The 27643-nt window shown below is 40.1% G+C and overlaps 1 protein-coding gene across 26 annotated transcripts in view; it reads left to right on the top strand.

Annotated features, from left to right (window-relative positions):
- cacna1ba (calcium channel, voltage-dependent, N type, alpha 1B subunit, a) overlaps positions 1 to 27643 on the top strand; it is a 130051-nt gene that overhangs the window by 75168 nt on the left and 27240 nt on the right. For 12 of the 26 annotated variants that reach the window (XM_069522815.1, XM_069522812.1, XM_069522807.1 and 9 more), the window contains 20 exons: positions 807 to 872; positions 2333 to 2368; positions 3230 to 3988; positions 6841 to 7034; positions 7290 to 7410; positions 7965 to 8094; positions 9082 to 9141; positions 9836 to 9942; positions 13119 to 13139; positions 19304 to 19400; positions 19955 to 20115; positions 20263 to 20400; positions 22592 to 22793; positions 23749 to 23913; positions 24415 to 24525; positions 24601 to 24684; positions 25788 to 25904; positions 26102 to 26167; positions 26299 to 26390; positions 26915 to 27065. In XM_069522815.1, the coding sequence (XP_069378916.1) occupies positions 807 to 872; positions 2333 to 2368; positions 3230 to 3988; positions 6841 to 7034; positions 7290 to 7410; positions 7965 to 8094; positions 9082 to 9141; positions 9836 to 9942; positions 13119 to 13139; positions 19304 to 19400; positions 19955 to 20115; positions 20263 to 20400; positions 22592 to 22793; positions 23749 to 23913; positions 24415 to 24525; positions 24601 to 24684; positions 25788 to 25904; positions 26102 to 26167; positions 26299 to 26390; positions 26915 to 27065 (2878 nt within the window). Of the gene's footprint in view, positions 1 to 806; positions 873 to 2332; positions 2369 to 3229; positions 3989 to 6840; positions 7035 to 7289; positions 7411 to 7964; positions 8095 to 9081; positions 9142 to 9835; positions 9943 to 10497; positions 10510 to 13118; positions 13140 to 19303; positions 19401 to 19954; positions 20116 to 20262; positions 20401 to 22591; positions 22794 to 23748; positions 23914 to 24414; positions 24526 to 24600; positions 24685 to 25787; positions 25905 to 26101; positions 26168 to 26298; positions 26391 to 26914; positions 27066 to 27643 lie in introns of all 26 variants that reach the window. The other 14 variants (XM_069522816.1, XM_069522824.1, XM_069522811.1 and 11 more) reach the window with 7 other exon arrangements.

Here is a 27643-nt window from a genome sequence, read left to right as displayed (position 1 = left end):
TACGCCAGCCAATCGTTTTATTCCAAATGACATTACTGGTGTACATTACATAACAGTCCTGCGAGGCCCAAAGATCTGCATTTTTTTTTCTTTTTCTTGTCAGACAACTATATTTATTGACGGCTTTTGGAACATGAGATAAAAAAAATCAGAAACAACTTACCTACCTTTAAGCTGTCAACAAGTGGCCAACAAAAACATCAACAGTAAATGCAGCTTTTTGTCCTGTGCACACTTAAACCAGGTCAGTCTTACTGTCAGTGGACGTACTGGTCCACAACTGGCCTACAAGTGAAATCAACAGCACTTTCAGTTGGGTCAGTAAAATTTTCCAACATTAGCACCACTCTAAATATTTTCAGCTCTACCCATGACATTATTCTTGTATCCATAACTCTCTACTCTACTTGCAAATATCCATAAAATGATATCCATAAATGCACCTCTTGCATTACCAGTCATAGTAAAATGATGCTTGTTTATAGATATCAGTATAGCCCTACTATCTCAGAAGTGGGCTTATTTTCTTTGTTCAATTTAGCATTTTAACTGAAAGTACTGACATCTGAATTATCTTGCTGTCACTGTGGCCGTCACTGTCCCTGACGGCCAGGTTGTGTGACATTTCCTGTCTGGTTCAGTCCCAGTCCTGTTTCTGTGCTCTGACTGCTGATTACATTGAAATGTAATGAGAGGCTAAAGGACAAAGAGAAGACAGAGAAATGTTGAACGGTGTCTGGCCTTTTCCCTGACTTCATCCTTTATGATGTTTTCCCCTCCCCCATTTTTGTTTTGTGCATGTGCAGTTTTCTAACACGCACTCGAGGTAACGCGCATTCTAGCAGCTCATCCATCTGCAGCGTTAACTCACTGTGAGTTATAACCTCTCTGATTCAACTTTTAAATCCTCCCATTACCCTCCTTCTCTCATCCTTCCTCCCCTGCTGCTGCTAATACCCCAATTTCTTCTGCTGTCGTCCTGTCAGTCATTATTCAGTGTGAATTGTCCCAAAACATGGCAGCTCTTCTGCACTCACATCTTGTGATAGAGCTGTGTGTGTGTGTGTGTGTGTGTGTGTGTGTGTGTGTGTGTCAGTATTTTTGAGTTCTATTTTTTATTTTCCTGTGGTCACGAGTGTCTGTGTCAGTGATCATTGTACCTAACTGTTTGTGATCGACACCCTCCTCTGTCTGAGAATGGTTTTCTGTTTTTCCATCAACTGCACTTCTTCTTCTGTAGATGTCAAGATACTCCATATCATTGTTCATACTGTATGTGATGTGATTGCTATCCCAGGCTGGTTGTATAATATTATATATTATCATTGTAGAGGCTTGTGTTGCACTGGTGAAGAACGTGACTGCTCAGTTAGTTGGACACAACAGTAGAGTTACTATCATTCTTTTAAGTTGAGTCTTTTGAAGGCTGATAGCAATACTAGTGGACTGAAACTGGTGAAATTCTATATTTTTTATATTGTCTACAATTCAAACACCCCACACTGTTGCACTGGATTCTCTCATAACCTCACAAACCAGCACACACACCTCAGTGTGTTTGGACGCAATCTCACACCCACCTCCCAGCTGCACCAAATGTGTGTTCACCTGACCCTAATCACTCCCTCCAACAAATGCATCACTAAGATAAAACATAGTGACATTACTGATCACAAATCCCATCGCTCTCAAACTCTAAAGCAGCTTTATGGCACGGTGATGTTCAGCAGATCCTGTAGGTCTGACCGCTGAAAGACAGAATTTAGGATTTTAATTTTAAATGTTTTCAGTTCAGAGTCAAATAAGTATAAACTCCAGTGATTAACGATGGGTGGAAGGTCTCACCTGTAGGTTGATAAGCAGGTATATAAAATAGTCCCACACAGTAGTATGAGTGGGACGTCTCAGTATGGGATATGCCCCACTTTGCTCCTGCAAAGTGAAAAGCCCCTTTAAAAAACAGGTTATTTCAGTGAGATGTAGGTGTCAATATTGTAGAAATGGCCCATAGAGTTAGCTGGTTATATGTGAGGAGGCATACCCTGCAGTGAAAACATTGAACAGATGCTGTGAAAGAGAACTCAACCAAACACTACACAGCCCTTTAACACCATCGTAGCAAAAGATTGTTCAGTATTTTTTATCTCCTGTCAACTTTATTTCCCCGCTTTCCATTATCTTGCATCTTGACTGTTCGTGTGTTCCCCCTTGTCAGTTTTTCGAAGCTTACTTTGCTCCCTCTGTGCTTTTGTCTGTAACTTGTTTCTGTCCCTTTCACAGTTCCTTCTCTCCCTCTGTTTGTTTCAATGTCGCTCCCTTTATGTGTTTGTAGGAGTTATGTCTGCACCCCAGTCCATCACTTCCTGAGGTAAAAACAGCCGCCTGCTAGCAAGGTGGTGGATGATGATGATGATGATGATGATGATGATAACATGCGTAAACACATACATACATGATCATGTTCTCATTATTCACATTTCCTTGTAGGCAAGACCACATAAATCAAACAGATCTGCCCTGCACTGTTGTCATGCACACCATGTTCTGTTCATTTAGTGACTCCAGTCAAATGTTGTCCATCCACTTCTTAGCTGAAGTTCTTGAGAGAGTGCCGTGCTGTGCGCTACGTGCACTATGTAGAACGTGAGAGTGAAGAATCTGTAGGACCCACTAAAGAAAACATTTTGACAAAATGCCACATTCAAAATTGCACTACATGTACCCCTCCACTGTAAAATCATGCTTACTGTTTTATTTCACACAATATTAAAAGTGCATGAATTCAGCCATTCCACACCTCTTTCACACACACATGGACAGAAAGCAGTCGCATGTCAAAGCATGGTAATGTGGCCATGCTTGTTCAGGAACATCCATGGATGAGCGCTCTCCACAGTAGACTGTGATAAATGACGCCAGTGGTTCGCTGTGTTGAAAGCTCCATTGCACCTTGGTCATATTGTAAATCATTACAGCACCTAGGGACTGTGTGTGTCATGATGAGATGTAAAGTGAAACATACTGCTGGTTTTATGTACCGTGAAGTCATGAAGTATAAAGTACATGCTCAGTGTGTCACATCTCACAGGAAACCATGCCTGTATCCATTGGGAATTCATATATCCTATCTCTGGCACTAACATGTGAAAATAGTTAGCGTAGAGATTTATATTGTTATATCATTGTTGCAGTGGTTCTTATTTGTGTGGTTTCTCTGCCCCTCCCCCAGTAAGGAGCAGAGGTCAGTGAAGACAATGTCGGTGTGGGAGCAGAGGGCCAATCAGCTGATGAGGCAGAACCAGGCGAGCTGCGAGGCCCTGTACAGTGAGCTGGAGCCAGAGGAGCGTCTCCAGCTGTCCACAGCACTACACATCCGGCCCGACATGAAGACCCACCACGACCGGCCGCTGCTTGTTGAGCCCAATGATGGGCCTTTGCTGGGCGGCCACCAGCACCACCATCATAAGAGGCTAGAAGAGGCTGAGACTGCAGACCCTACTTTGCCTCACCAGAATCGCCGTCATCACCGACACAGAGACAGGGACGGGATCAGAACGAAAGAGGAGACCAATGATAATGGTGACACTGGTGGGAGGCACCACGTCCATCACAGTCGCTCCAAAGACCACAATGGCAAAGACGGAAAGACGGAGAGATCCCGCAGCCGAGAGGGAGGCAGAAAGCATCACCATCAGAGTTCGGTTGAGGACAGCGGAGGTGGAGGAGTCACGAGCGAGAGAGAGCATCGCCATCATCATTCACATCGGCAGGCCCGAGGGGGCAATGGGACAGTGAGCAGTGGTGGGAGGGGAGAGAGAAGATCCCGGCACAAAGATGGGCGTTCTTCAAACAGGGATGGGGATAGGAATTCCAGAGGAGAGAGTGATGGTAACGGAGAGAGAAGGAGACATCGAACTCATGGATCTAGGGGCCAATCAACAGCCGAGGGAGAGGATTCCAACGAGAAAGAGAAGACCCATGGTCACAGGTAAAAATGATCTAAAAAATAAAACCACTGCACAGAATTTGTGTGGACAACATGTGCTTCTGTTCCCAAGGCGGGGGGAGAGACCACTGTGTCAAGTACTGTAGGCATAATGCTACATCAGAATTTGCGTTCCCATAAACTGCCCCACTCATTTTCAAGACACATCCTAACTCGCTTTCCATTCCAAAGACATTGGCTGCACGGTTAATCGAAGCTTTGCAAACATTTAGCAATACCTGTGGCAATACTATCTGGGTTGGGATAACGATTCACTGTTGCAGATTTGGACCGATTTATTTTGTTTTTCACTCAGAATTTAGAAAAAGAATGAACTGTGGACAGCAAGGCAGGAATGGAAGTCTCCCAACTGCTAATTAAAGTTGAGATATTCTCTACAGAGTGCATCGCCCTATACAATGTTGGCCCCATGTGTATACAGGAAAAATGATGATTGAGATGGCATTTGATGGTTGTTGAGTCAGGCGGGCACTTAATTTGACATATGGGGAAATGTGTCCTTTACCCACCACAACTGCTGTAGGTTTCCTATACATTTAATGAGGCAAAGTAAAAAAAGTCCTTTTCAAATTACTCATTGACTAAAAATGAGTATCCCCACTCTACACACCTCTACTCAGCTTATAAAGACAGGACTTCAGATAGGGACCTATAAAAATATGTTGATGGTTTATTCTTCTTCTGAATGAGAGTAATTGCAGAGTGAGAAGATGTAACCCATGTGCAAGTTAACAAGTTTAGGAGTAAAGTTCAGCTGGACATCAGGACAAGGAGAGAATGCACACAAGATTAACCCCACAGCATGGATCATTGTTGTGAGTAACAAGGGAAAACAGATGCCATGTTCAGGTCCGTATACCTACCTACCAAGTGTTATGGATCCTATATGAATGTTTTGACGGACAACCAGGGGCCACCGATGCAGCGATTTCTCCTGGTACTGCCGATGGGTAGTACGACTGTGACAGACACAAGTGTGAGAGAGCGTGACAGTGGAACTAGAAGCGCTGGACACAGCTCTCTAGGGAAGCAATAGGGCAAAACACAATATCTGAGTTATGATGAGAAGTGTAAAAAAAATTGGATCGGTATAAAATTGTGACATGACAATGGTTTAGGTACTTAATAAAAACACAGTCTGTTTTACTCTGTTTTAATTTGTTCACAGCAGTTTTTATGTTTTCTTTTAATGGTTGATGGTCAGTAAATAAGCATCGGCTATTAGTGAGAAAAACAATTCACAATGTGCATCCCTAATCAAGGACAATAATGTGTGGTATATTTTTACTTAAGCTGAGAAAGATTGCACAGACTATCCTCTCACATTTTCGATCTGGATTTGTTCTTAGCTGTCTTCACTCCTTTTTCAAGGTTAAGGTTCTCTCTTGCCTTTTCTTTCTATTTGCAGGAGGCATGGTAAATTATAAATCCCCTCAGAGAGGCCTTTAGTGTTTCCCAGGCTATCCCCTGGGATGTGGTTAAAGGAACGTGTATTTCCTAGAATAATATAACCTTTTCTTGTGATAATAGTTTCAACTTTTTATACAGTATTAAACTTGGATTCAACCTCCATCTTCATGATTTACCAGTATCGCTACTTGGCTGCATAAGAAGAATCTCCCCTGCATGATCTCATGCTAATGGATCACCACATTGAGGAAGATTCAAACCAATGAATGAACTCACTTGAGACACCTAAATATCACTGCAGTTTTATTGTTCTTGATTCATCACATGCATTCAAGAGGAAACTGAGTTAAACAAAGAAATGTGCATATAATTTACAAGTAAGAATACAACACTTGATTGTTTTCTTGAATTCATCTGGGACACAAGGAATCAATTTAGCTTTTAGTCTCAAACAAGAGGACCCTAATATACATATCATATAAAATTCAGCTTTCTGGAGCCTGAACCAATACAATAATATTCCATGCAAAAATAACATCTCATTAATAATGAGTGTATACTGTTAAAAGGAACATGATGGTCTTTAGACATAGAACATGACCACAATCAAGAGAAGGATTCATGGATACTTCAGAAGAACATTAGTTTCAGAAAATCTACTCTCATAAAAAACATTATGGCACAGAGAGTAGTAAGTGTAATCCCTGTTAGTGGGATTCAGTAGTGTCCTATCCCAATACAAGCCTAAGTCTTTACAAACGTACAGGATGTTGACAGCCCTGTGTTTTTCAAGTTTGGCCATTTTTAATTTCTACTATTTTATATTCTAATAAAGGCATTCTAAAGAAGGCAGGGGGCTTTATATGTTAGTACATACAGTCCCCCAAACTGCTGTGGTGGCCCCTCACAGGAGCACCTGAACAACGACAACATTATGTGTTGTTTTGTTGATTGTGCACTAAAAAACAGATTTGGTACATTAGTTACAAGTAATCCAACAAACTAATTCAAGTTGATGGTTCAACAATAGGGCAGCAACTCACGATTATTTTGTAATCAATGAAGCTGTCGATTATTGTTTCGATCAATCAATTAAAAGACAAAAGCTACATTCCACCCTTTCCAGCTGTTTATTTGAAACATAGCTACATCTTGCACAATAATGTTTCTAAATGTATTACAGACATCTGCACGTTATGATGATAAATCCAGATTCAGATACCCACAATTTAATTCTGACTTCAAGTTCAGGTTGTCTTAAATTCCCCTAAATTCAAGATACTTAAATTAAGTTTGAACTTGTCAGTATGTAAAAAGTTTGCTTCTGCATTCACCGTCAAAACTTTTTGCAGTGTTTTCCGTCATTAATGGGAGCTACTACTTGAAATTATACTGTGATATCCAAGATGTTATCTCCGTTCTAGGGATAGGTTTGGGGACTCAGAGGGGGAGTCCTTAGCCATCTCACCCCAGCAGGGCTCTGGAGGGGGCAACTGGCCTCCTGACCGACCAGAGGACTCTGACAACCAGCGGAATGTGAGAAGAACGGGCCAAACGTCCGTCCACATTCCTCCTGTGATGGTCACCTGTCCACCTGGAGAGACCACCCTCATACAAAGTCAGTATCAAGTCGCACACATATTATGACTTAGATTCCCTCCCTCTCAGCCAATGTGTTGAAGGTGTCTGGTCGTAGTGACAGTTAAAACAAGTACAAGTGTGTTGAGAAGATGTGGAGAAAGGGATCCTATTCATTCTACAATTGTCTTTTGAGGACAATAGAATAGATGTGATGGATGTTGGGGGCTGCTATTCATTGCCACTCTGACATCTCTGAAGTATATTGATCGAATTGAACACTCTGTCTTCCCAGTGAACAGTATTGACTGTGAGACAATGCCCATGAATGAGAAGACCCTGGAGGATCTAGGTCAAAGTGGACCCAAACCCATCCTGCCCTACAGTTCCATGTTCATGTTTGGACAGACCAATCCGTGAGTCTCAACCTTTTTCACCTTTTTATTTTTTATTTCATTTAACCGGGAAAGTCCCATTGAGATTAAGAATCTCTTTCAAGGGAGACCTGGTCAAGACAGGAAGCAGCACAGATAAAAACATATAGCACAGTTAGAAACATGTGTTACACACAACAAGGTAAGTTAAAAACAGCAACATCTTATAGAATCTGCCTCCAGTTCTGGTCGGGACAGGTATTAGTATCATTATCTGGACTGAAAACTGAAAAGGTCAGACTTGTGCATCCTTATTGTAGTTTCTCAGGTTAAATTGGCAGCTACAATTGTAAACTACATTTTAAATTTGTATTTGTATGAAAAAGTAAAGTTGTGGTCAACTTGGTGTCATTATAAGCCTTTAGACAATTTTCCCTGATTCCCTGGTGACAGTGTTGCTCTATCTTAATCCTTAGACTTATATTATGTGAATGTTTTAGAAAATAAGTAATGAGGAGATAATCACTGCTTCCATAATGTAATCTTTGATATATCTGTGTCTCACGGTGTATCTGTCCCTGCCTTTCCTTTCTCAGGGTGAGGCGGTTGTGTCACTACATTGTGACTCTGCGTTATTTTGAGATGTCAATCCTCGTTGTCATTACTATGAGCAGTATCGCTTTGGCAGCAGAGGACCCTGTCTGGACAAATGCCCCTCGCAACAATGTAAGAATTACAATGCTCATGTAAATACCCACAAAAATGCACAAAAATGCATGTAATGCACTTTACATCCATGCCAACAAGTGATAAGAAGTGTTTCTATTTTTATAATAACTTGTTGTGGAGTCTGGCATGCAATGCTGAGTTTCCACCAATTGTCCCAGGAACTTTTTTCAAGGAACTAAAAGCTTCCTGCGGCTGCTGCATTTCCACTGTGGTCTGAAGAACAGGGGAGATCAAGCAAATTATCCTGCTGTCTTATGAACAATTGACAACTACAAAAAGCTGTTCCTTTTACAGTCCACTGGGTAACACTCCAACCCCCCAAATGTAAAGTACTACCCTCTGTGCAGGGACTTTTTATGTGTTTAAAATATGTATCTAGACATCAATCAAATCTACTAGCCTGCAGTCTTATGATCTTTAGCTGGAAATCTCCCACTCCATCTCACTCACGCTGGATTTGCGATGTTCTCAAACTACAAAAAATTAGATGCACAGTTGAGGGCTTTTTGAAAAGATTCAACAAACCTTGGAACCGTCTTTCTAGATTACTATGCAAGCAAGAGGTGTAGGATATTGGATTAATGTACAGCAAGGGTACAACAGTACTCCTTTGTTACCCTTCTGTCTGTTGCCTTTTATTTTTTATTTCATTTATTTAACTCACATTTTGTGTCATTTTGCTGAAATCTCAATAAAAACAATTTGAAATATAAAATAAAATATTTCCCCATAACTTAAATTGAACCCTGGTCCGGGGTCCCTACAGTGGAAACAAATTCTTGCAAAGGTTCCTAGTTCCTGGGGAAAGTTCCTGCTGTTGAAATGCTGCTTGAGTTAAAATATTGAATGAGGTAATGAGAATATCAATATCTTTCCCTAGTAAATAATTGATTCTGGTGATCAATACTATCAAATTAAATATGTCACACTGGATGCTTATGCATGTATACATATTCAGTACCAATTTGCTGCGTTTTTTTGCAGGTGCTTAAATATCTGGACTACGTCTTCACTGGTGTTTTCACTTTTGAAATGGTGATCAAGGTAAGCAGAATTCAAATGCACAATTTAAAGTGTCAGTGTTTCTTTGACTTTCACTGCACTTCCAGAGTGGAACTATACATGAACCCAGTATTTGACTATTGAATTCGGAGAGGACATTGTGATCATTGTTTGCTGTCTATCCACTGATTAATCAACTAAATTTAATTGCTAGTTCAAAGTAAAACATTTGTAAATGGCCTTGTAATCGTTTTATGAACAGGTTGGCATTTAACCTGCTGGGTATTGCCTCCTGCAGCACCCTTATCAGTGCCTTTAATTTAAAAAGAAAAAAAGAAAAACAGCCAGCTGTGTTAAACCTAAGAGGTCATCAGCAGGGCATCACCAGTTATTGATGATTCATTACTTTAGAGGTGCAGAAGGAAACATGAACAAATATAACCTTCTGTCATATTTGCTAAAACTCTAACTATGATGTAACAATAATACATAAGGCAGATGATATTCAAAAGCATGTATGTCCTCTGGCTTCATCTAATGCTTATCATGCCACTTGTAAGAATCCAACGCTCCTGCTTCTATACCAGCAATCAGAGCCAGGAGGCGTGTCGGACTGAGTGTCAGACACAGTACATCTCCTGGTGGCAGAGCAGCAGCAAACATGTCTCCATGCTTCCTCTTCAGCCTAAAAGTAAACTGAGAATAAAAAGACATAACAGTGGTGTATTTGGCTCAGATGGTGGACCTGGGCCTGCTGCTCCATCCTGGATCCTACTTCAGAGACCTGTGGAACATTCTGGACTTCATAGTGGTCAGTGGGGCGCTGGTGGCTTTTGCATATTCGTAAGTTCAAAACCTCCTACCTTTTTGTCATTAGATAAACTGCTCTCTGAGTTGTATATTCCTCAGATTTGGTTCATACATCCGTTGTGCTATGTGTAATGGACAGTATATACCAACCTTCAATGAGAATCGACTTATTGTTTGGACTGTGGGGGGCTGAAACCTCCCTTGCAACTGTTGGCCAGATGTTCAATAGAAGATAAACTGTACATTTAACCTGGATGCCAAACTTCAAGTGGATCCAGTAGTTATTGAGCACCAGCTTTACACAGGGCTTCTATTTATAGACTACTCCCAGGTTGGATGGCTGAACATAAAGTATTATTAAGCTGTCTTTATCTGTTAGAGAGCTCTGTTTGTGTTTATAGAGCTAGAATTGTAAAATATAACCATTTATATGGTGTGTTTAGGTGTAAGCCTTTTATGTGACGGCTCTGTATTATATTTGTGTGTGTGTGTGTGTTAGAGAGAGAGAGAAAGAGAGAGTTTGGGGGTTTGAGCAGTGTGTTTATTGACATGATCCTCTCCCTGTTTCTGTGCTGGGATCGTTTGAAGGAGCTTCATGGGGTAATGCCTCCTCTATCTCTCTCATCTTGCTTGACTGTGTCATTATTTGTGTATGTATGTGTAAGATGAAACATACATGGCTTACACTGCAAAAACAAGTAATTTCCTCACATATTCAGTCTTAAGTCTTTTAATTTATTCAGGTCTTATTCAGGACACAGCCAGTCACAGGATGAGGAGTGCAACTGTATTTTCTAGTGATAATCATTTCTTTGTATAATCCAATCCGATTTAAAGAAAACATTAACCTTATCCCTTGTTTAGTGATTTCCAGTAGTTAGTGTGACCATTCTTACGGAACCTCCTCTATCAATTGTATGGAATTCTATTTGTGTCTGATAGGGCAACTTGACAATCATGAGTACAAAAAGGAAAATTAGCAAACTGAATATTGTTCATGACTACAGCCCTGTGCTACCCTTAAAGGATAAGCGGGAAAGATAATGGACTGATGGATGGATATTGTTCACACATAAGTTAAAGTTGGAAGAGAAGATAGAATCAAAGAAGAATTGAATCAGACAGATGTAATTGTAATGACTCTGCATCATTTGGAACACATGGCCACTGCACTGAATTCTGGTCTAAGGGCCACTGTCAGTGGACAAGCACCTCATCCTCAAAGTTAGCTCAGAATGACAAAATGCAGCACTATCAGCTGTTAAGGTGCATATATCCTTGAAAAGACTGTAAGGCATGCAGTATATGAAGTGAAATTGCTTGTGAGGATGGGTGTTATTTGCAGTGTTCACTGATGTGTCTGGGGCACATTCCATCTCGCCGTCCATCGTCCAAGACCTTCTCACACTTGACCCTCATGTGCTTGGCTAAAGGTCCTTCCTCCATGCCCTCCTCTGTTATAGAGGGGCATGTCACCTGCGAGTTCATCATCCTTATCTTCCTCAAGCCTCCGATGGGAGGGACTTTCATAAGCACTTTGCCTCGACAGAGCTCTGCTTGGAATGGAATGATACCATCAATTTCACATCCTCTATTATTAATTCAGCAGAGGCTAGCTAATGTAACAAGCAAGCTGCTGTCGGAGGGCATGAGAACATCTCAGGGAACATCAGTCATATGATCTTAGCATGCATATATGAAAGACTGTATGACATGTATGCTGTTCGCTATAGGTTTTTAATGAATGCCCAAGATCATGTTACCACATCATTTCCATTTACATGCAGTGTATTCTACATTAGCCTGTATCTGGCACGGCATCATTCTGCTGATGGAGCAATACACCAGTAGTATTGTGGTACAGCTACAGCATTATTTTTATATTGTTGTTCTAAACCTGTGCTGAACTGCATTTGTGAATAATTTTTAATAAGAACGATTTCAAGATTTATACATGTTTTAGTTTTTAGTATTAAATAAATAGGACATTATGAAATTATACAAACCACTTTACTATCTTTAGTGGTAACCCCTATGGAAACTTACCGCAGTGATTAGTTAGCATATGATTAAATAGCTACATTAATGTGTGGGGTTGCAGGTAAAAAAACAGCTATTTCCATTTAAGACTGGTACATCCACAGTATGTATAACTGTGCTGAAGCTGGTCCTGGATTGGACATTCCACCCCAGCAGTTTTTTCAGCTTAAAAGTCGACAGTTGTTGGCTGGAAATAATGAGGCTGCTACTGTGTAGCTCTGCCTGAAATAAAAAAGAGTTAATAGTGATTAGAAAAGCAAATGTAGTTGTCTTAAAATATTTTCTCTGTATTTACTCATGATTTTATTATTTCATAATGTCTAATTTATTTATTTTGGTTATTTCTTGAACTTTTCCTCATTCTCAAATACCAGTATAATCAGCAGGGCAACTGTAATCCAAACAAATTATTTGCAAAAGCTCTTTGGCTCCAGGTCCCGTCCATATCATCAGTTACAGAGAAAAAGTCTTGTTTGATTGACAGCTGTCATTCACTCACTGTGCATGTCCCTGGAGCTGTCTATCGTGCATTTGATTTACTGCCTGTGGCAAGAACAGCAAACCATAGCAATTTGTCATCTCACCTACTGGTGCCTCTCAGCTGTTCAGCTCAGTTGTCAGCTTTTTGCGGCATTTCATGTTTGATGCTGCAAAGTACAAAATTGTCTTTTAATGTCAGCCTCAGATGCTAGTGATGCAAGCTAGGGCTTGGATATTTTTCTATTTGTTTTATTAGTAGTTAATTTTTATTCACTGAAGACATTTTATGGCATTTTGTTCAGTGTTTTGGTTGATACTCACAAGTTGTAGCAGAGAGCAATTACAGAAGAAGTGCCTGTTTTAAATACCAACAGTCATGATTTGTGTTTACTTCAGGGATAAGTTACCTGCTAAAATAACAGGCACATAAGACATCCAATCACAACTTATTACTTCTCCTCTTATGGCTTATATACTATAGTGGAACCCCTTAATGGAGTCTATTCTTTACTGGGATTTACTCACACCGTTGTCTGCTACCAACCAAAATATATACAACTTTACATGTTTTCATTAATGAAAACTATTGTGTTGTCATCTGATGCAAACATATGCTTTATTTTGTTTGTATGTGTGAAGCATCCATAAATGTGCTGTACCTTGTTTTACCACTGTTTTCCCCCAAGTAGATCGCAACAAGGTGTGACCAGGTGGGGAACCCTCCTATGCCGCCCCAACCCCATTCCCTCACTCTTTACCCATACCTTATCCTAACCCTTCCCCCCCTTCTAACTGCCATTCTTCTTATGCTTAGATCAACTTCATGTACAAAATATTAAACCCATAAGCCGGTAAATCAAATGCTTTTTTAAAACAACAGTTACCTCTGTCTGACAGTTTTCAACTGAAACCTGCCTCAGCCGAAGATTACCACCAATGGTTTGACTGATTTCATTCCAAAATGCTATTTTGCCTCGTTGGCTTTAAAAATCTCTCTATATCTTTTTTCTTACTTCAAGAGAGCTCTTCAAATGAGCTAGATAATTATTTGAATTATGCTAATAACAGCCAGTTTCAGTGCCAGTTAAAAATGTGGTTTTAAATACTGTTGTACAAACAAATGATCAATATTGCATCTTGGAATGAAATGTGTTGTTGAGAGGTCAGTGTGTCTGAGAAAGTATTTTCATTTTGACCAATCTATCTTTGTATTGAGTATGGGACCAGCCATCAGTATTCATTGTGCTGATGTCACACTTGGAAATCTTTTGCCTGTTGCCTCAAATACAAGTTCAGCAATATCTAGTCATATGTGTGAGAACTTGGCTACTTCCTTTTAACATATAGTGAGAATATGGCCATTTTTACAGTAGAATATGGGAGTAGGAAAATATGACATCCCAACTTGTACAATCCTGGAGTTACCAGACCACAAAGGTTACTTTGGTATTAAATCTCCCCTGTAGGGTATAATAATACAAATCAACCGAAAAAACCTGGGGAGCCGAAAATATTAAGTCATAGAGATGTGTTTACATAAATAATAAAAAGGACACAACCTGAAATGATTAAGGAAAAACACTTTCAAAGATAGAGTGAGATCTTTCAATCTTTCTCTCTCTCCATACTGACCAAGAAAGGACCCTTTCCTACTAAATTCCAATGAAAGAGATTGGGATCAGAAACAACTCTTTGTTCTGTGTAAAATCTACTTGATTTACATCTGCATTTGCTCTATCTCTGTCTCTAAAATGTGCTTAGTTTTCTTGCAGAGCACATATTTACTTGTTGCTCTATGACAGTAAAGCTTCATAACTACAGCTGTCGACTGAGAAACTTGTAACTTTATCAACACCCACACTCAAGTAATGTATTAAGAAATACTTGACAAATCTGAACTTGTTATTCTTTAGTATTGCAGCCCATAGTTTATGGGATGAAGTCAGCCAGAGAGAGACAAACTCTCGCGTAGAGTTGAAGTATTAATAGAGCAGTATTGAAATACTTGGTAGAGGGATTTTGTTTTCAGGGCACAGCTCCCTGTCCTCATTCCAGGGAAATTATGAGTAGTTTTGGCTTCAGCCACATCTGAGCCAGATGTCCTCATTATTATTTGGACCTTCACATCCCTCTAGGTGTCACATTTAGCCCCTGTAACAAGTCCAAATGCTTTCTCTCTTATTTCTCCACTATTTCTTGTTCTTGAGGGGTGTTCTTTGAAATAGCTTCATCCCGTAGTGGAAGTGTCTGATCAAAAGACACTCTGGTCCTATTTCACAGTAAATGCATGCCAGACTAATGTGCATCAGAGCATGTAAGTTGTTGCATGAGGTTGCGACTGGGGTACAGGACTCCATGAGGCCACAGAGGAAGACAGAAACTATGCTGTTCGTCACCCTACAGCTAACCGCAGTGGCGCTCAGAGTCAATGCTCCTTAAGGGACTTCTTGATAACTTGTTGCTACATTTGGAACTGTAAACTATAACTGATTTCAGAAAATAGGACCTAAAAACAAAAGCCACAATTCCTCTTGATATGTGGTTCACTTATTGATCAGTGTGTTCTGGTTCCTTTTCCCAGGTAAGCTGAGTAGTATAATATGTCAATGATTGGAGCATACCCTTCACTCCTTTGTTTCTACAAAAATGGAATTCACCATCCTGGTTTGCCAGTCCAACATTGGAAAGGCATTTCTGGAAAGACAGCCTGACAATGTCCAGCGCCATAAGCACCTTAGGGAAAATCTCCTTCATGCCCAGCACTTTGCAGCTGCAGAGAATCTTAACTATCTCAATGACCACTGCCAGGTACATGTAAGGCTTTCAGGAGTCTTCGAGGAGTTCCTCGAGGGGCTCATTCTACTGCTGGACAGTATCTCCAGTCAGGATCAGCAGTTCCACTTCCACTCCATACTGGAGGATTAAAGCTGAGTGTGAAGCAGTCGGTTTGAGACAGCTTCTCCAAGTTTGTCAGACTGCTCTGTGTTGGGACTGTGCTGATGCCCCAAGTGAGGGAGTTCAAGTATCTTTGAAAATTCAATGAAAATGTATTCTTTCAACTTCTAAAACCAATAAGCACTTTACACAGTGACTGATTAGGTGTGTGTGTGGATGAGAAGTAGACAGGGTTTGAACTTATCGCTCTAGCTCTTCTTTTCCATATTATACACAAATACCAACATGAGTTAACATATATATATATATAAGTTATTCAACAATTATGAATACATAGTAATCAATATAAAAAGATTATCATCTCCCTTTCTGCTTTGCAACCATGCTCGTTTTCTCTTTCCTTATGACGCCCAGGCCACACTGCCTGCGTGAGCGTTAACACTTATTCCCATCTCTGTGCTTCTTTACATCTTGCCATGTTCTATGGCAGCCACATTTTACCCCTGCCACTGAGCATTTAGAACAGCTATTTGCCAACAACAAGGTTTTCAAAGAGATGTGGACCACTCAAAACTCTTAACTGATTTTGATGGGGCCCACATAAACAATTCTGCCATGCATATGTTTGTTGGATGTGGATAAGAAGATCCCTCTACACGTGTCAGTGTCAATGGAGGATTTTCAGCTTTTATCAAACTCACCGAGAGAAGGCAAGAAAGTGATGCTGCATCTTTTTGTCAGGACATTGTGAGGAGTCACAGATGCTGTGTCATTGTCCTCCATAATAACTCTCAACACAGCCGGTGTCCTGCCCAATGCTCATCGTTGTGCTTGACGGCTTTCATTGGGAAGTTGGCATTACACAGCAGTAGTGTTGCAGCCAATCTATAACATAGTATTGTAAGTGAGCACATGTGAGGATATTGTATTGATAAGGACTTACCTGATTAAAAACGCCTTGTTGATGACCTTAGTCCTATTCAGTTTAAATATATATCCAAGAAGACATGATCGTAGAAATAATAATCTCATCTCTGAAGTGTTTAAGAGAACCCAAACAAAATTGATATTTTTTGTTGATTTCATGCAAAGCTTGATATAAATCAGATTTTTGCTCAGTAGCCTATATATTAAGCTCCCGAATACACACCCTAGTTTTGTTTGCTTAAGTTTCAGTGATAGATTAACAGTTGAAGCAAATTTGGCAACAAAGTAATTTGTTGTGTTTGCTGGCCACTCACTACGGTAATAAATTGCTACAATGTCAGTGCATATAACTCTAAACTGGGTTTGGCTGAGAAGAATAGTTTGGGGGAAATAGACCTTTTCCTTTTTGAGAGTGAGATCAAAAGATCAATATCAATCTGTTACTTCCCTGTATTCTCTCTCCTCCTCAAGCCTCTCTGTGAGTTGCTGTGCACCTATTGGTCATTTCATGCACCTGCAGCCTTGTGGCACTAGATGCAAACCATGAATATTTCTGAAGACAATCAACTAAACTAAAACTTAAAAGGAATAGTTTGTTTCAGTGTCGGAGTCACATAGCCACAGGGAATGTACATCCTCCTCCCTAGGGGAGCTGCTGGATGAATTTAAGGTTTGTGGACATTATACTGCATTATACTGGGAAAGAAAACCCCTGACACATCACTGAAATCTAATACTGTCTCCGATTGTAAGAGCTCAAGATTGTGATCACTGCACCAACACAGTGAACACCCCCCTTCTACGTTCTCAACTGATTTTATTACTATAGTCCATCTCAGTGTATGTTGGGTTCCAGTGCCTACATACAGCATGACTGTCAGATGCGCACACACTGATAATCTTGCTGGATATCAACCAACACTGGACGATAACAGTCAGGGTCAGTCCAGATGTCTATATATGTGGAGCCTTACCCGGGCCAAGGAGTCTGATGCTCTTGTTGAAGCTTTATTTAACTCTTTTATGGTTATGTGCACACAGTGCTTGGTTAAGGTTAGCAAAGATCTGTTTGTTTAATATAGATAAAGTCTTTCAGTGACAAAGCAACAGACATGTATGTTAGCATCCAAAGAAAAACACAATCTTGCCCTAATTTTAATCAAATTGCTCTTGTTGTATGAACCCCACCACAGATAGGGCTCTGGATGGGGACCCGGGACATAGGTGCACCACTTAAATCTGCCGTCCACCCTGAACATATCCCTCGATTGCCGAACATAAATCTAGCACTTAATTTTTTTGAAAAGATGTTGCTGAAGATAATCCAGTGATTACTCCACATTTGTCTCCGCAACTTGATTCAGCAAACAAATTAGTTGTATACAAACCTAATTTCTAGGAGACATGGTTGGCTTTAGAGATTCTGAAATGTCTTCTTTTTTTTTTGTTCTTGGAAGAGAGTGAAGCCAACTGTTTCCCCCTTCTTCCAATCCTTATGCTGAGCTCAACCACATCCTGACTCCAGCTCTGTTCTTTACACGACACCGGTATCAATCTTCTCACCTCACTTCCTGAAAGAAACATTTCCCAAAGGTTAAACATGGTCTCACAGAAATGCCTTAGTCATGCAATAATATTCTACATTTTCCTCAATGTATGAGTCTGTCTTGGTACTTTAGAGTAGTGCCATGTACTTGTGTTAATAATGAACGGCTGCTGTGACCAAGGTGACTGGAATGCAAGGACACCTATTGGAAGCCAGTCACAAGGTTGCCTTGGTCTTATATTCGCCTCCTCCCACTCCCAATGTCTATCCTGTGTAGTCTTCATTTGACTTGTGCCTCAGAGGCTGTTGTGTGAGCATACACCCTGTTTCTTGAACATGGCCATTAGGCATGACCTAACACTGGAGTTGATTCCTTGCGAATTAGAAGCATCATGCATGAACCAGGATACCTAACATATGTTTCTGAGAGGACTTCCCAATATTCACATTGATGTGTTTTTGTTAATATCCAGAGAGCCTGTTGTTGTGTGCCTCATTAACCCAGCTGATCTAAACACACATGATTCATACCCTGCAACATTTCAAATAATCACAAGATTGATTACTATTATCATGTTCTACTCTGAAAACCAATTTCTGCTACTTCTGCTGTTTCTCTAATCTAGGGCCTGTTTGAGAAAGCAGGTTTATCAAACTCTGAGCCAAACCCTGAACTCTGAGTAGATTAACCCTGAGATGGGAAACCCTGAGCTTTCAGTTTCAGAGCAGCTCATCTGACCTAGTTCAATCAACTCTGAGTATGTTCACTCTGATTCATGCTGGCTCATGAAGAATGGAAATCATCAGTGGAGCTCTGATACTGTGATTAACCATGGTATTAATTATGTGTTATAATCCAATAGAACCAGAAATAGTAATATGTGGCAACAATGCACTTTTATCTTTAAAAAACACCAGCCGCAAGAATCAATAAGTTATTAACATTATTTGTATTCAGTCTAATTAAGAAATGAATTATCCATTAATGGATGATGTGCTGGAATACTGTTTGTTAGAGAAGACATTCAAATGTTTGTTTTTATATGTAACTTGATATAGAAACAAAACTATGTTGAAGTCAGATTGTGTGTAGATTTTATTCTGACAGATCCAGTCTCTCTCCTTGATAACTGATGATTGATCATAACAATTGTAGCCTTGGTAAAGTCAGGGTTTTGGTTAAAAAGCTAAAGGCCAGTCAGCATTTTAATCTTCTCCTGATGTAAAACTGGATGTTCTTTGGATGATCTTTGATGGGGACTATATGAATGAGGAAATGCAGCCCTATGTCAGAAACCTCTTCAGGCAGGTCAGTAGGAGACAAAGAGAAACACAGGGTTTGTAGAAGAAAACCTGTCAGTAGGCAGGTCAGCCTTACAGTTTAAGATTCCGTTGTAAGAGTCATGATAGCAGGCTAAAACTCAGAGTTCATCGAGCCCACTTCCTGAAACAGGCCACAGATTCCTGCAGGTTGTTTGGACGTAATCATGTTTGTTGTTTCCTCAGGGGGAGCAAAGGCAAAGACATCAGCACCATCAAGTCACTGAGGGTTCTCCGAGTCCTCAGGCCGCTCAAGACCATCAAACGACTGCCCAAATTAAAGGTTCTGCTCCTTTACTGTTATTCACTTTATTTTGATTATTGTAACCAGGTTAGTGGGGCTCTGTGGTTGTCCGGGTAGGGAAATATAATGTCATAAGAGTTTTTCTTTAGCAAAATACTGTACTTCTTTAAAATCTTAATTATCTGTGACATACACAACATACTGATAATCAAGCTTGCCCAAAGGACCCTGAAGACCCAGAGAATGATTATACCATAACATAACTACCTAACATTTTCCCTACCCTGTCCCACTGGTTCCCACTGAAGCCACATATATTCTCACTAATATACAGTTTAAATGGTTGAAGAGGTGTTTGAAAGGCTTGATGGCCACCACCCCTACATCACATAGAGAAATGGGACAACACTATACCCCTTACGGCCACGCGCAAAACAGAGGGATAGGGCCAAGTTGTAGTGCTAAGAATTGACAGAATCAGATTCTAATGCAGTAAATATGGTTATGGTCAAGAAAGGAGCATCCTGACAATTTGACAAATCATTTTCCCCTTGATCCCCAAATGAACTGTGTGTGTCTCTGTGTGTCCTCAGGCAGTGTTCGACTGTGTGGTAAACTCTCTGAAGAACGTGCTGAACATCCTCATCGTCTACATGCTCTTCATGTTCATCTTTGCTGTTATTGCAGTTCAGCTCTTCAAAGGGAAATTCTTCTACTGCACAGACGAGTCCAAGGGGCTAGAGAAGGACTGCAAGTTGGTCTCAAATCCCCAAATTCCTCATTTCTCATTTTATTCACTTTTTAAATGTAAACATCCAACCACTGGTGAGGTAATAACCAGACCACACCCATGTACCAGTCTCTCCCCACTCAGCTTTATTTATGCTTTCATGTCTTCCAGAGGTCAGTTCTTGGACTATGACAAAGACGAGGTAGCTGCCATGCCCAGAGAGTGGAGAAAGTATGAGTTCCACTATGACAATGTGCTGTGGGCCTTCCTGACCCTCTTCACTGTGTCTACTGGGGAGGGTTGGCCAACGTAAGTGCAGCTCCCTCTTTGATTTAAAGACTTGTGTGATGCTAAACTAAACCCATGATAGACTGGACACCTGGAAAACAGGATTCATAAACATAACATAAATGATGGTTTTTATACTATTATAATAATAATAACTTTATTACTTTTCAATACAAGTAACAAAGTGCTTTACAAAAAACAGTATGAAAGTCACAGAGTAAAGAAATAATAATGAAGATACAGATAATAGAAGTCATAGACATCATACAATACAATCTTCTTCATAAAGATGTGTCTTAAGTAGAGAGATAAAACAGGTAACCCTTTCTGCTTGTCTAATCTCTTGTGGCAGATTGTTCCAAAGTGTATGGACCCTCAAGGCATAGGCTTTATCTCCTTTGGTTTTCACCATAGACTTTGGAATGGGTAGCAACGCTTTACCAGAGGGTCCTGGACTGCGTCCTGGCTCGCAGGGAGATAAAAGGTCTCAAATATAGAAAGGGGGCCAGCCCATGCCTGGCTTCAAAAGTAATTAGAAGAATTATTAAATCAATCCTAAAATAAACAGGCAGCCAGTGCAAGGATGCTAAATCAGGGTTGATATGGTAATATTTTTGGGATTGTGTTAAAACCAGAGCAGCAGCATTCTGTAGACGGTGGATTGATTTCTGATAAAAGGAATAAAGGGAGTTACAGTAGTCAAGGCAATATGCACGTGAATGATTTTTTCCAGGTCTGTATGTGAGATAAAATATTTAACGTTGGCTGTGTCTTAAACTATAAAAATACTAGTGACAATAATAGTGAGTTGCAATGTTTGATTGGTCATTAGGACTGATTTGAATGAAAGTGGACATATGTTTGCAGATGATGTTGCCAAGGGGGAGCGTATAGATGGAAAATAGAATGGGACATATGATTGAACCCTGCGGGACACCATACCACACGTATGAGGGGGAGGAAACTGAGCCGGTCATAGTCACTTAGAAATCTTAGTTGGAAAAGTAGGACCTGAACTAGTTTAAGGGCATATGGATGATACCTGCCCACTTCTCCAGTCTGTCATTGAGTATGTGGTGGTCTACAGTATATAAAGCAGAGCTGAGATCCAAAAGAACAAGGATGGAGGATTTAGCAGCATCTTCAGCCAGTTATTGCAGATTTTCAGAGGAGCAGTTTCTGTATTGTGGGACAGAAAACTGGATTGGAATGTTTCAAATAAGTTATTGTCTGTCAGGTGCACAACTAATTGTTTGAATACACAAGGATCTTGGATAAGAAAGAGTTCTGTAATTATTCAGAGTGGGTTTTTTGAGGTTCAACTCGAGCATTTTTGAAATTAGTAGGGACGATGCCAGAAGTCTCACAAAATTAGGTAATGTATTACAGCTTAACTCATCAAACAACAATCAATTGGGATCCCTTACGAGTGACCAACACAAACAGTGAAAGGAAAAAACAGCTGGCTGGCATGCAAAGCCTCAGGTAAAGCTAATATGACATAATTAAAAGGCCTAAAATGAAACAACCATTGAATAAAATTGGGAATTTCTATCCAAACATTTTGGATAATAAAGGTACACAAGTCAAACAAAAAATATGGCTTAGGTCTAGTCATCTTAATGAACAATTGTTCGTATTATTGTTCTCAAGGAGTTTCCTTTTTTTATTCATTTTTCTAACTTTATTGAATTGAGTTGAGATCAGTGTAACAGACGAAGACTAAAATATTGTGACAGACAAAATAAAAGCCCAATAGTGATTCATGTCTTTTCCTATTGTTTCATCAAATAATCAAAATGTATCACTATCTGATAGCAACCAGCAGAAAGTGCCAAGAAAGGTGCCGAAATGTTTGAATGGAGCAGTATTTACACAATGACTAACTACCTCAGTCATCAGTCTATTTTGGCCGTCTTCTTCAGGACTCTCTGGCATCTTTGATCTTTTCATTATTTGGTTCTGTGCAGAAGTTGCTGAAGAACGGTGAACAAAATGTCAGAGTGAAATACAACTCACTTCTCATAGCTTGAAGGTTTCTGTGGCTACTAGCATAAAATTGCTATTAAACTACAGTATATTAACACTGTCAGTAAAAATAAGCCTTTACATTGCCAATACTGATTATTAATCTTATTCACATCAATATTTCTAATTGAATATGTTCCTGTATCTCACCATTAACCTCCATGGTGTGCTTCTCTCCTTGCAGTGTACTAAAGCACTCTGTGGATGCCACCTTTGAGGACCAGGGCCCCAGTCCAGGCTACCGGATAGAAATGTCCATCTTTTATGTGGTCTACTTTGTGGTCTTCCCTTTCTTCTTTGTCAATATCTTCGTCGCTCTGATCATCATTACCTTTCAGGAGCAGGGAGACAAGGCCTTGTCCGAGTGCAGCTTGGAAAAGAATGAGGTAAGTTGTAGAGCTGACAAACAACTCTGGGCTTCAGGTTATTCTGATTTCCAGCATCTAATACACAATGCTGCCACATCATGATCTCTGTTATCATTTTTACTTCTCATCTTTATTTGCTGGATATTATCAATATTCATGAATTAATTTGTGTGAAATGTTTAATCAAGGTCTGTCCTGTCACTAAATAACTTTTGCTGGCATAAAAACACAGAAGAATGAGGAGACATAGCCATGGTGTTACTTTTGACCAAAATGAAGTTACAGTTTGAATTATTCTGAGTCAGAGATGGGGAACCCTTTTTCCTATTAAAGGTCCAGTGTGTAAGATTTAGGTGAAAGGGAACTATTGTAGCATAATTCTCATGATGTTTTCACTGTTTTTTTTTCATCTAAATTGTATGAATTGTAGTTTTCTTTGCCCAAGAAAAGGCCATTTATATCTAAATACTTTATATTTACATTGAGGGGACCCTCTCTACTGAGGCCGCCATGTTTTTTACATTAGTCCAGACTGGACAAACTAAACACCTTTTGAGTTTTTATGACAACTGAAGCTACCACAGGTTCTTTTTCATGTTTGGAAGGAGAGGGTGAGGTGAGGGGTGTTCAGCTGCAACATGCAACTTCAACACTACATATCACAATATTCTACACACTGTACCTTTAAGCTCCATTTCACTTTTTATCACAGCCTTTGAGGGCCCTACTAAATTCTTGGTATTGATGATGATACTCACTGATTGTTTTAGCTAAAACAACTTTCTCAAACAAATTCTCACCTTTGCTAGAACCTGCTAGTTTGTTATTTCATCCCATGCAGTTTTTTGTCTCAATTGTTCTAAATGCCATGTATGTACGTATGTAAATGTGACCAAGTGTATCCTTGCATTCACTAGAGACTAAGTTCTTCTGAAATGATGAAGACGCGCTCGGTGTGGTTCCTTTGTTACAGAGGGCATGCATTGACTTCGCCATTAATGCCAAACCTCTGACGCGCTACATGCCCGTGAACACGCAGTCCTTCCAGTACAGGATGTGGAAGTTTGTGGTCTCAGCTCCGTTTGAGTACTCCATCATGATCATGATTGCTCTCAACACTGTGGTACTCATGATGAAGGTAAGTGCCCCTGAATGATTGTGATAATGTAAAACAGATTTGATACAGTCGGCCAAGCTTTTTCACATATTTTCTGAAGCTGGGCCTGGATTTATTAGCACAGGAAAATAAATATGAAAAGTTTCATATAGAGAGCTAGACATTCAGAAGAACTGGACGCAAATGCAAATGTCGGTAAAAAAAAAAAAAAAACAGGAACTGCAGAAAAAACAATTTGATTATAATTGAACTGATTAATTTAAAAGGTCAAACAGAATAGGAGACACACGAGCTGGACTGAACAAAACTAAACCGAACAGACAACTTGACAAAGATTGACACAGAGACTTAAACATTAGCATAGGTGCAGACGATCACAAGGGCAGGAAATAGGACAGAGACAGAAGAGTTAGAATGTGTTTCTCAAAATGTTGAACAGTTGCTTTAACAGTGTTACATCAGAAAGGACAACGTGATCAGTGAGACTGTTCTCTTAAAACCCCCTTCACCCCTGTCTTTCAGTTCCATGGAGCTCCAGACTTCTATGAAGCCATGCTGAAGAATCTCAACATCGTCTTCACCACTCTCTTCTCTCTGGAGTGTATCCTCAAAATCATCGCTTTCGGTCCACTGGTGAATACCATTGACAGAGTCTGAATGTCCATATCACTGGATAGAAACTAAAGGTTTTCATCTGCTGTTTTTCAGAACTACCTAAAGGACGCCTGGAACGTGTTTGACTTTGTGACAGTGTTGGGCAGCATCACTGACATCCTGGTGACCGAAATCAATGTAAGAGCACTGGCACCCGCCCACTCCACCACTCACCTCAACAACATGAATACACCGCATCCACACAGCACTGCTGTCATGCTAATGAGCTGAAGGCAGCAACAGCATGTACAGCAGGCTTGTGAGCGAGTCTTTTGTTAATAAGAAGGAGAAACCATCCAGGAGCTAGGGATGGACGACTTCTTTGAATCCATTCTTTAATGTGTGATTTCCTGTGTTTACTGTGTTTGACCGATTGTTCTTTTCAGTGCACCTACCTGTGTGTACACTGTGACAAAGCCTTTAATGGATTTACATGTGTGTATTTGTTGACCTGTATCACTTAATGTTGTGCAATATGACTGTTCCTCTTCTCTCCTTTCTCCTTCCTCTCTTCTCCCCTCTGCTGTCCGTACTCTGCTACTCACTACTTTATCTCTCTCTCACTCTCCCTGCATTTTCATCTTGTTGATTGTCGTCACTGGTGTTCCCATACCTTGGTCCCAAATTTCACTAGACAACGGTGAGTGACACTCTGAAACCATTCCCTGCTCTTAGCTCACATAGTGTTTTAGTTTATATGTATATATAATACAAGCCTGTGAGAGTTGCACTAAAGAGAATGGTTAAAATTTGACAGATGCCATACAGTTGTAGAAGACTGTCTCCACTTAATGTTTTATCATTCCATGTTCTGAAAATACTAAAGACCATGAAGATAATTGGAACATTTATTAGTGTATTCACTTGATCCCGTTATTCCTGAGTTCAATAAAAATGATAATGTTCAGTAGTTCAATAAAACAAGTTTAAAAATCCACAGCTGTTGAAGCCTATGTGAGAGAAGAGAGAACAGTCTTCTTCTTCTTCTGATACATCTTAATGCCAACAAACTGACAACATGTTCCCCCAGCTCTCAGCAGTATAAACCATGATGGCAAAACTGACCTTGAAACATCGGATCACTTTAGTATTGATGGAACCAAATTCAGCTTGATTGAATTTGAATGCATCTTGAATATGTTTATACTTGGCCCGAGCATGCTTGTTAAAGGGGGTCAGCATGTCAGCAGTTTATCAACCCTGAAAAGGTTACTTCATGATGTCACACATGTTTGTAACAGGACAGGCTGCTGAACCTGAGCTTCCTGAGGCTGTTCAGAGCCGCTCGGCTCATCAAGCTGCTGAGGCAGGGTTACACCATCCGCATCCTGCTGTGGACCTTCGTTCAGTCCTTCAAGGTGCTCACACACATTATTACATGCTCACTGACATACCGCATGTACAGTATATTAGCATGCACGTGCACATTGGCTAGTTTACTTTTACAAATTCATCCAACCACATACCTGCACCCACAAACTCAAACACCTTGGCTGAAATAATTCAGAGTGGATATTAATTATTGAGTGTCTTGGTTTCCTATTGTTCCCTTTAGGCCCTGCCATATGTCTGCCTGCTGATTGCTATGCTGTTCTTCATTTATGCCATCATTGGGATGCAGGTGCGTGATGCCTCTCTGCTGTGGACACATACAGTGCACTGTTAAAATGTTGTGGTCTAAATGTAAAATATATTAAGTGCACATTGTTAAGACAGTGTGAATCGATTCCCCTCACTGTGTCTCTACTATAGGTGTTTGGCAACATTGACCTGAATGAGGACACAGCAATCAATCACCACAACAACTTCCGCACGTTCCTTCAGGCTCTCATGCTGCTGTTCAGGTAAAAGAGGCTTTGCTGTACTCGACATGTCTCATCAGCACATTAGGCAACCATGACCAGATACAGACAGTTTTCCATAAAAATGGCATCAGTTGGACCTCCGGGGGGAAGACAGCGAAGGATGTAAAGAGCAACTGTAGCAAGTTTAGGGCAGAATACATATGTTTGAGTTAAAATGACTTCCTCTTTAATTGCAAAACATAAAAATCGAATGAACCACAACGAATAGGCCTTTAAAAGAAAACTGAAAAGCTTTGCATTTTAGCATTGTCAGTATTAAAATAATCTTAATAATTTCAATTAAGAATATTTAATCTTTTATTTTAATAATTAAAATAAAACATAGACACGTTGATATAGTAGCATACAGTAAAACAATGTCTGCCAACCAAGTCACTTCAGATTCAAGTGCACTTTTTAATTCAACTTCTGTTGAGTCTACATTTTCTGACTTTCTCTGCAGAAGGTATTCATTGAAATAATGCCTGTTCTTTATGTCTCTACTGTGTTTCTATGTGTATCAGGAGTGCAACTGGTGAGGCCTGGCAGGAAATCATGTTATCATGTTTGAGTCACCGAGCCTGTGATGAGCGATCAGGGACCGATGGGAAAGAGTGTGGCAGTGATTTTGCCTACTTCTACTTTGTCTCCTTTATCTTCCTCTGCTCCTTCCTGGTCAGTACTGAAGCACGCTACTGTAATATTCAGCTGCTGGGCTGGGGAACTGATTTACTAACTAGGGCAGACAGTTAATGATAAGCTAACTTATATAATATTTGCAGAACTTAAAGGTACAGTGTGTAGAATTGTGTGATATCTAGTGTTGAAGTTGCATGTTGCAGCTGAACACCCCTCACCTCACCCTCTCCTTCCAAACATGATGAAGAACCTGTGGTAGCTTCAGTTGTCATAAAAACTCAAAAGGTGTTTAGTTTGTCCAGTCTGGACTAATGTAAAAAACATGGCGGCCTCCATAGAGAGGGTCCCCTCCATGTAAATATAAAGTATTTAAATATAAAGGACCTTTTCTGGTGTAGAGAAAACTACAATTCATACAATTTATATGAAACAAACTAGTGAAAACATCATGAGATTATTCTACATTCTACTGCCATTAGATCCCTTTCACCTGAATCTTACACACTGGACCTTTACGTGGTAGTCCTACTGTTTCTCTGACATTTCTGCAAACCTTCTCTTTTTTGTTCTGTCTCTATAAAGTACATCTTCTACTTTTGTCAGACAACAGCAGG

The sequence above is a fragment of the Paralichthys olivaceus genome, chromosome 4, assembly GCF_024713975.1.
Source record: "Paralichthys olivaceus isolate ysfri-2021 chromosome 4, ASM2471397v2, whole genome shotgun sequence".
Lineage (NCBI taxonomy): Eukaryota > Metazoa > Chordata > Actinopteri > Pleuronectiformes > Paralichthyidae > Paralichthys > Paralichthys olivaceus.
This window is presented reverse-complemented; position numbering and strand designations above follow the sequence as displayed.